The 12,898-nt window shown below is 48.2% G+C and overlaps 1 protein-coding gene across 2 annotated transcripts; it reads left to right on the top strand.

The window, feature by feature from the left end:
• Positions 1-2,655: 2,655 nt before the first annotated feature.
• On the top strand, positions 2,656-12,880 carry PBK (PDZ binding kinase). Of its 2 annotated transcripts, XM_084829540.1 has the most exons (7): positions 2,656-2,914; positions 3,934-4,030; positions 4,574-4,716; positions 5,009-5,178; positions 6,607-6,736; positions 11,159-11,332; positions 11,726-12,880. In XM_084829540.1, exons 1-7 carry the CDS (start codon positions 2,857-2,859, stop codon positions 11,929-11,931), a joined length of 978 nt encoding a protein of 325 aa, XP_084685666.1. In that variant the 5' UTR covers positions 2,656-2,856; the 3' UTR covers positions 11,932-12,880. The 2 variants fall into 2 exon arrangements, with proteins under 2 accessions (XP_084685666.1, XP_084685667.1); XM_084829541.1 differs by lacking the exon at positions 11,159-11,332 and having other exon boundaries at positions 11,726-12,790.
• Positions 12,881-12,898: the final 18 nt, after the last annotated feature.

Below are 12,898 nucleotides of genomic sequence, written 5' to 3'. Positions count from 1 at the left end.
GTGGCAAGAATACACAGAACTATACAGGAAAGATCTGAATGTCCTTGATAGCCATGATAGTGCGGTCACTGAACTTGAGCCGGACATCCTAGAGAGTGAAGTCAAGTGGGCCTTAGGAAGCATTACTAATAACAAAGCTAGCGGGGATGACAGTCTTCCAGCTGAGCTACTTAAAATCCTAAGAGATGATGCTGTTAAAGTGCTGCACTCAATATGCCAACACATTTGGAACACTCAACAGTGGCCACAAGACTGGAAAAGGTCAGTTTACATTCCAATTCCAAAGAAGGGCAACGCCAAAGAGTGTTCAAACTACCGTACTATTGTGCTCATTTCACATGCCAGCAAGGTTATGCTCAAAATCCTACAAGCTAGGCTTCAGCAGGATGTGAACCGAGAACTACCAGAAGTACAAGCTGGGTTTTGAAGAGGCAGAGGAAGTAGAGATCAAATCGCCAACATTCGCTGGACCATGGAGAAAGCAAGACAATTCCAGAAAAACATATATTTCTGCTTCATTGTCTACACTAAAGCCCTTGATTGTGTGGATCACAACAAACTGTGGCAAATTCTTAGAGATGGGAGTACCAGACCACCATACCTGTCTCCTGAGAAACCTGTACGAGGGTCAGGAAGCAACAGTAAGAACCGGACATGGAACAACCGACTGGTTCAAAATTGGGAAAGGAGTACGACAAGGCTGCATATTGTTGCCCTGCTTATTTAACTTATATGCTGAGTACATCATGAGAAATGCCGGGCTGGATGAATCAAAGGTTGGAATTAAGATTGCTGGGCGAATTATCAACAACCTCAGATATGCGGATGATACCACCCTAATGGCAGAAAGCGAAGAGGATCTCAAGAGCCTCTTGTTGAGGGTGAAAGAGGAGAGTGCAAACACTGGTTTGAAACTCAACATTAAAAAAACGAAGATCATGGCATCTGGCCCCATCACTTCCTGGCATATAGAAGGGGAAGAAATGGAAGCAGTGGCAGATTTTATTTTCTTGGGCTCTAAGATCACCGCAGACGGTGACTGTAGCCCTGAAATTAAAAGACGCTTGCTCCTGGGGAGGAAAGCTAAGGCAAACCTAGACAGCATAGTAAGAAGCAGAGACATCACCTGGCCGACAAAGGTCTGTCTAATCAAAGCTATGGTTTTCTCAGTAGTTAATGTATGGCTGTGAGAGCTGGACTATAAGGAAGGCTGAGCGCCGAAGAATTGATGCTTTCGAACTGTGGTGCTGGAGAAGACTCTTACGAGTCCCCTGGACTGCAAGGAGGTGAAATCAGTCCATCCTAAAGGAAATTAACCCTGACTGCTCCTTGGAAGGACAGATACTGAAGCTGAAGCTCAAATATTTTGGCCACCTAATGCGAAGAGAAAACTCTCTGGAAAAGACCCTGATGCTGGGAAAGACTGAGGGCAAAAGGAGAAGGGGACGGCAGAGGATGAGATGGCTGGATAGCATCACTGATGCAATGAATATGGACTTGAGCACGCTCCGGGAGAGAGCGCAGGACAGGAAGGCCTGGCGTGCTATGGTCCATGGGGTCACGAAGAGTCGGACACAACTGAACAACTGCTTTTCCCACCCTTTTGTTGACTATGAGCGCTACTCCATTTCTTCTAAGGGATTCTTGCCCGCAGTAGTAGATATGACGGTCACCTGAATTAAATTCGCCCATGCCTGTCCGTTTTAGTTCGCTGGTTCCCAAGATGTCGAAGTTCAATCTTGCCATCTCATGTTTGACCACCTCCAGCATACCTTGATTCGTTGATCTTACATTCCAGGTTCCTAAACAATATTGTTCTTTACAGCATGGGACTTTCTTTTCAAACTGCAAAGTAAAACAGTCCAGCAAAGCAAGCAGAGCTTGGCAAGCAGAAGACGACACTCCCGCTAGCAGGTGACAGCAGGTGAGGCAGAGGGCCGGCGTTTCTTGCGGCCCAATCGGTGCCTCTCTGCCAGCTGCTCCTCTGTGCTGCTCCCAAAATGATCAAGGGGCTGGAGCGTCTCCCTTGTGAAGTTAAAACATCTGGGATTGTTTAGCCTAGAACAAAGGCAAGCAAGAGGAGAGACGAGGGAGGTGTACAGAATTCTGCGTGGCGGGTGGGGGGCATTTTCTTCCCTCTCTCATAGTACGAGAACCCAGCGGGGTCCTTCCACGACGCCGATTGGTGGGGGATTCTGGGCAGGTCAAAGGGCGCCCGGCTTCACACAGCGCGCCGCGAAACGGTGGGATTCGCTCCCGCAGGATGGCCACCAAGTCGGACGGCTTTAAAGGGGGATGGAAAATGCCTGGAGGAGAAGGCTGTCGACGGCTGCTGGGCTTGACGGCCACGGGCTCCCTCCAGCGCAGGGGCGGCGAGCCTGTGCGCACCAATGGCCGGGGGTGGGGGCTGCGCTCGCGCCCCGCTCGCGGGCTCCTGATCGGCCGCTGGTTGCCCGCCGCGTGAACGGAACGCGGGGCGACGCGGCCCCGCGGCTCTCAGGCTTGCGCTGCCGCTCCGGCCAGCCCAGCCCAGCCCAGCCGGCGCGGCCGAGGCTCGGAAGCGACGGGCGGGCGCCCGGCTGCGCGAACGCGCGGGGCGGGGCGACAGCGGCCTCGCGCGCCCCGCCCCGCCGCCGGTCCGCGCACGCGCCGCCCGGATTCAAACGGCGGCGGGAACGGCCGGAGCCAGTCTGCGCGCCGCCTCGCCCGCCCCGCAGGACGGAGGGCCCGCGAACGGGGGCGGCGGCGGCGTCCGGCGAGGGCTCCGCAAGGCTCTCGGGGCGGAGCACCCAGGCCGCAGCCCCCCGGCGCTGCCGCTGCGCGCGCTCTGCCCCCGTCCGGCAGGGCCGCGCGGCCATGGCCGCCGCAGGCGCCCTCGAGACGCCCCGCAGGGCCTCGGCGCCGAGGCGCTCAGGTGAGGCTGCGCGTCGGGCCGTGGCCGCGGGCTCTCCCCGCGCGTCAGGGCTGGAGGCCCAGGCCGGGAGGGCGCGCCCGCTCCCCCGCCTCGCCTCTTCCCCCGAAGACGGGGCGCTTGGCGGCTTCCCGGCTGCGAAGAACGCCAGAGCAAGAGGTCCTCTGGGCCGGCATTCCGCTCCGCGGCCCCGCCGCAGCTCGTGCCTCTGGTGGTGGAGGAGCGCAGAGCCGTTGTGCAGTTTGCCCCCATTCGAAGCGGCTGAAACGCTCCCCTAAGGCTGTTACTAGCGCAAGGAGCTTTCACCTACAGAGCTCCTTGTGGCCCCTTTTGCCTTCAGCCTCCATCCGCCACCGGAATGCGGCCTCCAAAAGCTTTTCCAAAATGGAACTTGGCCCTTGGGCTGAAAGAGGTTGTGCTCTTAGTAAATCTCCTCAATGGAGACCACACTGCTCAGAAGGGGTTGTGTATCCAGAGTAGGGTTTTTGTTCCCTGTGTCCCAAATCTGAGATTTGGGGATGATGCAGGCTTTGGGTATCTTCCTCCAGGCCTTGGACATCCAGTTGAGATGTGAAGGACAAGCGCATGGAGCTAAGTCTGGTTGGATTCCTCTCTCGATGCTTTTCTTCTACAGTTGCAGTGGGCAAATGGCGTGTTTCTGTTTCTCCCCTGGAGGAATTGGTGGGGAGAGTGGTGGTGCATTGCTTGAGGGATTCAGATGGTTTGATTTGAATCCTTCAAGGGCGCCCCGAGAGCCTTGCCATGTTCTTTTTCAGAAACTGTAGTCAGACTTTTGCCATCCTTAATGGTATGTCCCTGAAGACAGATGGGTGCATTATCCTGTCATTGTATGTGGAAGACACATGGAGTGACTTTGCCAAGATCATACCAGAAACCTGTGACAGAGCCCGGTCTTGGGGACTGAGTTAGACAAATTATTCTTGCTATTCTGGTAACAAAAGCTTGGCAATTAATGCAGTAGAAATATAAACAGCATCACTCTTTTCATTTTTATAATGCAGAACAGTGTAGCTCTTCACCATCAATAGCTATTCCAGCCTCTCCTTTCATGCAGAAGCTTGGGTATGGAACTGGAGTCAATGTTTATCTCATGAAAAGGTATGTCATCTTAAAAGGCATCACAAACTTGTCCCATTGAGACTGAGATTGCTGCATGGAGTGCAAAGAATAGTTGGTTTAGCTATGGGTCTAGATACAGGATGAATTTGGAATTATTCTCTAGGTCAAATAGGCTAGTAGGGCAGGTTACCTTTCCCTGAGGCTTGGCTCACTTGCTGGCACAGCTTACGTGCTGCTCTGCTTGTTTATATGGTGCTTCTCATCTGTGCGTGCTCTCTTGTGGTGTGCTGCAACCTGAATTATGCGAGGACCTGAAATGGGTTTATCAAAGGAGCTCTGGGTTGGTTTCTTGATGATGATTTAGCTCTAAACACGATAAACTAATTGTGGACTTGTTAGCCAATCTGATTTAGGGTTGATTAAGGGGAGAGGTATGCACAGTTTCGTCCTCAACTTTGTATTAATATTGTAGTCTCAGATCAAAACTGATGACCTGAGCCATTTCAAAATAAGAAGTTAAAAGGTGCTTCATATGGTCCTAGCAAACTGGTTTGTTCTTCAACTGTGGCTGCTTGTTTCCAGATCTCCCAGAGGCACCTCTCGCTCTCCCTGGGCTGTGAAGAAAATAAATCCCAAATGTGATTCCAGTCAGCGAAGTACATATCAAAAGAGGTTGAATGAAGAGGCCAGTATTCTAAAGAATCTTCAGCACCCAAACATTGTGGGTATGTTTGAGTGGGGAAAGGGGTATCTTGATAAGTTTTTTTAACATGCTATTGCTTTATTTTGTCTTTTTAAACTGCCCTGGAAGCTTTCCGGGGGGGTTTAATTTTATTTTTAAGTACTTGGACATTGAAAAAATGTATACCAAAGATAACATTCGGTCCTTTCCTAGCCAGTTTCAAACGATGTTCAATAAAGGTTTGAATTATTCCAGGAATGAAAAACCTTGGGAGGCACTGAGTCTGGGATAACTTTTCTAGCCCCTAAACAAATGGTGTGTGTGTGTTTCTGAAGGGTATCGTGCATTTGCTGAAGCCAACGATGGGAGCATGTGCCTTGCCATGGAATACGGGGGAGAAAAGTCTCTCAATGACCTAATTGAAGAAAGGAACACAGAACACCAGGGCCCCTTTCCAGCTGCTACCATCCTCAAAGTTGCCTTGCACATGGCAAGGGGGTTGAAGGTAGGCTGTGCAGGTTGCTCTTATGCTACCTGATATTGCTCTAGCGAGGGTGCGATGGGGAACAGAGACCTGACTAAAATGGTCTCCTTTCTGTAACAGAAGAAGGAGTTGCCCTTGCATTTGCTCAGGTGGTGCAACCAACATCTGGTGCTTGTTCTAATGCTGAGAGGCAAGAGATTTTGAACCAAGAGCAGTCTCTGGGTGCGTATGGACATAGAATTATAGAATAGTGGGGTTGGAAGGGGCCTACAAGACTATCGAGTCCAACCCCCTGCTCAATGCAGGAATTCATTGAGCATCCCTGACAGATGGCTGTCCAGCTTCTCCTTGAATGCCTCTAGTGTGGGAGAGCCCACCGGCGGGTACACCCAATGTGTGAATCTTAAGACGGGCTTGCTGATTATCTCAGCCTGGTAAGAGGTGAATGGATCAACCTTCCTTCACAGGGGCAACTGCCAGAGGGAAGTGACTGCCTAGTGCTTCAGGAAGGAGGCAGCAAGTTGAGAGGATCTGTTCCCAAAGAAACTCAGAAGAGGCAGTTCCATGGAACTGGGGTGGTTGGTAGTACATGGAAGGGGCAAACGTACAGTTGGATTAAGGAGGCTGGGGCAGGGACATCAGGCATTTTAGAATGCAGAAGGGTGATACACAGTATCCACCACTGGGTGGCTGTTGGATTTCTGCTGCAAGAGTTGGCTAGGAGCTGTACAGAACCTGGAAGTGACACAGTCCCTGCTTTGGGGGGTTACAATCAACATTAAAATGGATGAGAGGTGCAACGGGAAGGGGGCAGAGGTTAGTAGACATGGGATGGTAATGGAAAAAATGTTTTTAAGGGGGGAAAATGGAGGAAAGATTTAAGAGCAAAGCTTGAAAGCTGATGCAGTGTGTAACATGGAAACAGTGTAGGGATTTCCAAGGAAGGCTGGAGCAGGCATAACTAGGGGAGAGGAGTATAGCAGCGATGACCTAAAGAAGCCAGCAGAGAGGGGCTTACAGTTATCTGGCTTGTTTTGTATTGGTCACCTCTCAATTGCCTTCTAACATTCATTGCTCCTTGGCCAGGCTGGCACAATCATAAGTTGTTCTAACTCCTTGACCTCACTCGCTGGCCCACCCATCTATTCTTGCCCTTCCAAGATCCTAGGTCTCAGGATTTTACTCTTGGGCCTTCCGCCAGCATCCTCACTGCTGAGGGAAGTGCCCTTCCAAGATTCTTGTTCCGAGGAACTTTGCAGGATCCTAAAAGCAGGTGGGCCTTGAATGTGTCCATTCTCTGCCTTATCAGTGTCTGGCACTCTGGGTGAACCTTCAAAGGGCATTTCCACAAGACATTGCATTAAAACTCACACTTGTTTTGAAATGGCCTCTCTGTCCACCCTCTTTTGGAAACAAGCCCTTTACTTTAACCTCTTCTGTATCTTCCAGTATCTTCACAATGACAAGAAATTGCTTCATGGTGACATCAAATCTTCCAATGTTGTTATTAAAGGTGACTTTGAGACAATAAAGATCTGCGATGTGGGTGTTTCACTGCCTCTGGATGAGAATATGATGGGTATGTTGAACTGGTGCCATGCCGTTATTTGCTGTGGCTAAAAAAAAATCAATTTCAGTCCCTATGTCTGTGTGCCAGGAGAAGGAGGTGCCCATGGCACTCACAGGGTACTCTTTGTTGTTGTGGCCAGTTGTTAAGCTTCCTGATGGAAAATGCTGGGTCCTTGCAAGAACTCAACTGCCCACACTGGGCTCTCTGCTATGATTATTCACAGTGGACAGTTAAAAAGTCTGGCCACAGATTCATTTGCAGATTAAAAAATGAGCTGCTTTGGGAGGGGGCTTAAGCCACTTGACCCATATCCACGCATACCAAAAGAAAAAGCCAATTGTTGAAAGGTGTTGCTTGTTGTTGTTCAGTCGTGTCCGACTCTTCGTGACCCCATGGACCATAGCACGCCAGGCCTTCCTGTCCTGCGCTCTCTCCCGGAGCGTGCTCAAGTTCATATTCATTGCATCCGTGATGCTATCTAGCCATCTCATCCTCTGCCGTCCCCTTCTCCTTTGGCCTTCAGTCTTTCCCAGCATCAGGGTCTTTTCCAGGGAGTTTTCTCTTCGCATTAGGTGGCCAAAATATTGGAGCTTCAGCTTCATTATCTGTCCTTCCAATGAGCACTCAGGGTTGATTTCCTTTAGGATGGACTGATTTGACCTCCTTGCAGTCCAGGGGACTCGTAAGAGTCTTCTCCAGCACCACAGTTCCAAAGCATCAATTCTTCGGCGCTCAGCCTTCCTTATAGTCCAGCTCTCACAGCCATACATTACTACTGGGAAAACCATAGCTTTGATTAGACGGACCTTTGTCGGCAAGGTGATGTCTCTGCTTCTTACTATGCTGTCTAGGTTGGCCATAGCTTTCCTCCCAAGGAGCAAGCGTCTTAATTTCATGGCTACAGTCACCGTCTGCGGTGATCTTGGAGCCCAAGAAAGTAAAATCTGTCACTGCTTCCATTTCTTCCCCTTCTATATGCCAGGAAGTGATGGGGCCAGATGCCATGATCTTCGTTTTTTTAATGTTGAGTTTGAAACCAGCTTTTGCACTCTCCTCTTTCACCCTCAACAAGAGGCTCTTGAGATCCTCTTCGCTTTCTGCCATTAGGGTGGTATCGTCTGCATATCGGAGGTTGTTGATAATTCTCCCAGCAATCTTAATTCCGACCTCTGATTCATCCAACCCGGCATTTCTCATGATGTACTCTGCATATAAGTTAAATAAGCAGGGTGACAATATGCAGCCTTGTCGTACTCCTTTCCCAATTTTGAACCAATCGTTTGTTCCATGTCTGGTTCTTACTGTTGCTTCTTGACCCTCATACAGGTTTCTCAGGAGACAGGTAAGGTGGTCTGGTACTCCCATCACTTTAAGAATTTGCCACAGTTTGTTGTGATCCACACAATCAAAGGCTTTAGCGTAGTCAATGAAGCAGAAATAGACGTTTTTCTGGAATTCTCTTGCTTTCTCCATGATGCAGCGAATGTTGGCGATTTGATCTCTAGTTCCTCTGCCTCTTCGAAACCCAGCTTGTACTTCCGGTAGTTCTCGGTTCACATACTGCTGAAGCCTAGCTTGTAGGATTTTGAGCATCACCTTGCTGGCATGTGAAATGAGCGCAATTGTGCGGTAGTTTGAACACTCTTTGGCGTTGCCCTTCTTTGGAATTGGAATGTAAACTGACCTTTTCCAGTCTTGTGGCCACTGTTGAGTGTTCCAGATTTGTTGGCATATTGAATGCAGCACTTTAACAGCATCATCTTTTAGGATTTTAATTAGCTCGGCTGGAATACTGTCATCTCCGCTAGCTTTGTTGTTACTAATGCTTCCTAAGGCCCACTTGACTTCACTCTCTAGGATGTCCGGCTCAAGTTCAGTGAGCGCACTATCATGGCTATCAGGGACATTCAGATCTTTCCTGTATAGTTCTTCTGTGTATTCTTGCCACCTCTTCTTAATCTCATCTGCTTCTGTGAGGTCCCTGCCTTCTTTGTCCTTTATTATGCCCGTCTTTGCACAAAACGTTCCCTTGAGATCTCCAATTTTCTTGAAGAGATCTCTAGTCTTTCCCATTCTCTTGTTTTCCTCGATTTCTTTGCATTGTTCATTTAAGAAGGCCTTCTTGTCTCTCCTTGCTATTCTCTGGAACTCTGCATTCAGTTGGGTATATCTTCCCCTTTCTCCCTTGCTTTTCGCTTCCCTTCTTTCGTGAGCTACTTGTAAAGCCTCCTCAGACAGCCACTTGGCTTTCTTGCATTTCTTTTTCTTTGGGATGGATTGAGTTGCTGCCTCCTGAACAATGTTACGGACCTCCGTCCATAGTTCCTCAGGCACTCTGTCTATCAGGTCTAATCCCTGAAATCTATTCCTCACCTCCACTGTATATTCATCAGGGATATGATTTAGGTCATACCTGAACGGTTTAGTGGTTTTCCCGACGTTCTTCAATTTAAGCCGAAATTTTGCAAGAAGCAGTTCATGATCTGAGCCACAGTCAGCTCCAGGTCTTGTTTTTACTGACTGTATGGAGCTTCTCCATCTTTGGCTGCAAAGGACATAATCAATCTGATTTCGATATTGACCATCTGGTGACGTCCATGTGTAGAGTCGCCTCTTGTGCTGTTGGAAAAGAGTGTTTGCTATGATCAGCATGTTCTCTTGGCAAAACTCGATTAGCTTTTGTCCTGCTTCATTTTGTGCACGAAGGCCATGCCTGCCTGTTATCCCGGTGATTTCTTGACTTCCTACTTTAGCATTCCAATCCCCTATGATGAAGAGGACATCTTTTTTTGGTGTTAGTTCTAGAAGGAGTTGTAGGTCTTCATAGAACCGATCAACCTCAGCTTCTTCGGCCTCAGTGGTTGGGGCATAGACTTGAATTACTGTGATGTTGATGTTGGATTCGTACTGAGATCATTCTATCGTTTTTAAGATTGTACCCCAGTACTGCTTTTCCCACCCTTTTGTTGACTATGAGTGCTACTCCATTTCTTCTAAGGGATTCTTGCCCACAATAGTAGATATGATGGTCACCTGAATTAGATTCGCCCATGCCTGTCCATTTTAGTTCGCTGATTCCCAAGATGTCGATGTTCAATCTTGCCATCTCATGTTTGACCACCTCCAGCTTACCTTGATTCATTGATCTGACATTCCAGGTTCCTAAACAATATTGTTCTTTACAGCATCGGATTTTCTTTTCACCACCAGACACATCCACAGCTGAGTGTCCTTTCGGCTTTGGCCCAGCCGCTTCACTCTTTCTGGCGCTACTTGGAAATTCCCTCTGCTCTTCCCCAGTAGCATATTGGACACCTTCCGACCTGAGGGGCTCATCTTCTGGCGTCATCTCTTTTAGCCTTGTGATACGTTCCATGGGGTTTTCTTGGCAAGAATACTGGAGTGGATTGCCATTTCCTTCTCCAGTGGACCACATTTTGTCAGAACTCTCCGCCATGACCTGTCTGTCTTGGGTGGCCCTGCACGGCATAGCTTATGGCTTCACTGAGTTACACAAGCCCCTTCTGTCTGTGTGCCTTAAAAACTCAGGTTTCTAGCCCAGGAACATATCTCACTTACTTTGTAAGCTAAAAAGGCATAAACACTGGATTCCAAATCCTGCTTGTCTTCCAGAATAGGAAAGGAAGCAGGAGATTCTATATAATTTGGGAAGCTAGGATGGAGGTGTCCTTTCGGGTCCACAGCTGTCAGTCCCCTTTCTCTCCCTCCAGGCTGCTTCAATTTGCATAGGAGGGAGAGACAAAGATCTGAGCAGGTGAGCTGAAGGAGGCATTCTCTTACTGATGTGTACTGGTATTCCCAATTTGCACATGCACCAGTAGGAAAGGGGTAGCACAATGAGTCTGAAACTCTCTTCCCCACCCTCAGCATGGTCTGCACTGCTAAATACAGGGCTGTGTGTACTATGTGGCCTTAAAAAAAGAAAAAAACAAGCCTAAAACAAATCGCCTAAAATGGGTTCTCCATGCAAGTGAAACTGGGTACTGTGCCTTCTGTAAATTACATGAACGGAGCCAGAGCCATGCAAGACACTGATGCCCTTCCTCTTTTCCTACAATTGGAAATCCTACTCATCCCTTCCCATCACCCAAATTACTGAGGTTTTACCAGGCATACTTCATACCTAACTGACTGTAAGGGCTTTTGGACGAGAGGGGGAGAGGAAGTCTGATTGTCAGGGTGCTGCATTTTCCACCAAACATCAGTGTTTCAGCAGACTTGCCTTGGTTTCCTGCCCAATGTTTGTGATGGGTCACTGCTGTGAGAGCCTCTCTTGGCTTCCCTTCTGCTTTCTGACCATCTCACTCCGTCTCTACAGCTGTCTTAGCCTCTTGCTTTCCTCTCGGAAGATGTGTGCCTGGTCCTGAGGATGGAACTTGGCATTTGACTTGGATTATCTGTTTCACACAGTGAGTGACCCAGGCACTGGTTATGTTGGCACTGAGCCCTGGAAGCCCAAAGAAGTCCTGGAGGAGGACGGCGTCATCACTGACAAGGCTGACATCTTTGCATTTGGGCTGACTCTGTGGGAAATGATGACACTCTCCGTACCCCATCTTAACCTGCTTGGAGATGATAATGATGGTGTGTCTGATGAGGATTCTTCTTGGTCCAGCTGAGCAGCGGGTGGTGGAGTTGTATGGTCTGGGGGACAAGCTGTGTGACTGTGATTGGTGGGTTGAAGCCAGGCACACTGCAGCTTTTATTCAGCATAGAATACCTCCCCGCTCCAAATTGAAATTGTAAGAGGAATTTTGGTAACATAGCCCTCTTGAGTTTTTAAAAACGAAAAAGTGGCAGTTGGAGAAATTTGGGTGGTGCTGCCCCTATTACAGAGCACCATTCTAATCTATTCTTTCTTCCCACCTTGATACCAGCTTTCTTTGGGACGCAGCATGGAAGTTAAATGTGTATGAGGAGCATCTCTTCATTCCAGCTTCTGAGAAAACAGCTGACCCAGTTGTAATGTCTTTTCAGATGCTTCTTTTGATGAAGATGACTTTGATGAGGATGCCTATTATGAGGCACTTGGAACTCGGCCACCCCTCAATGTGGAGGAGTTGGGCCCCTTGTATCAACAGGCCATTGAGCTGTTTTCTCTCTGTACCATGGAGGATCCGAGGAAGCGTCCTGCAGCTGCACACATAGTGAACGTCTTGGAGGCAGAGGGATTCATACAATAAGTGCCCCTTCTCCATTCCTGCACTACTGTGGCAGTATTTCCATTTCCTTCTAGACATTTCTTGAGATGCATAATGTATATATAGCTTTATTACATGAGGATATAGTGTTCTCAGATTTCCATAATTTTAACTGGAACCGAGTGGTCTTAAGACTGTTCTGTTTTAAGCTATTTATAACAGCCAGACTCAATGTTTTAGTCTAGAAAGATTTTGTCAAATATCTTCCGTGACATTTTTTTCTTATTGATTGCTGATAAGTTGATGATGTGGGAAGACCCCCTGTGTAGACCAGTGCTTCAACATTGTAAATACAGAGCAACATGGTAGCATTTCCCTTCCCCCCCCCCCCCTGCTTCTCTCAGTTTGTGTTGTAGTTCAGGTGTGTATGTGAGTGACTTGACTCATAGATTCTTATTACTTATGGTAAAATGTGATCACCAGCAGTTGTTTGACATAAGACCCTTCCATTTTTTTTTTCTAATTCAGGACAACAGCTCTGTTTACCAGATGTTTAGCAAAGTTCATAGTCTCCTTTTTGTAAGGCCACCATCTTCTTTTCGTGAAGTACCTCTCCACCTGACGTGGGTTTGGCAGTGGGTTGGTGCTGTGTGGCCTTTCTGCTTTTCACCCATTAACTGCCAATCTGTTTTCTCTTGGACTACTCCTCCTGCTGTAAAAGGGGCAAATGCTTTGCTAACAACCTGTTATGTTCCTCTGTCAGTCCCTGTAGCAGGTCCAATTGGGTTGCCATGCCACCTCAAAGACAGCTGGTGAATCAACGAAAATGCATTTAATTTTGATTAGCTTTATACAATGTTACAGATATATAAGCTAACAAATAAACAAAACATACCTGGAGTGTTGGCTATTGTAGGGGGGGGTTGGTTTGCTTTCTGTCATGGAGTTCTTTGAGAGACTATAAAAGAGTATTTTCAGAGAAGAGACTGAGGCAGGGGCAGCAGTTCTA

This window comes from Heloderma suspectum, chromosome 1, assembly GCF_057233095.1.
Source record: "Heloderma suspectum isolate Gila_16-S chromosome 1, 16-S_ref, whole genome shotgun sequence".
Classification (NCBI taxonomy): Eukaryota; Metazoa; Chordata; class Lepidosauria; order Squamata; family Helodermatidae; genus Heloderma; species Heloderma suspectum.
Note: the sequence above shows the minus strand (reverse complement) of the source record. Positions and strands in the feature narration are given on the sequence as shown.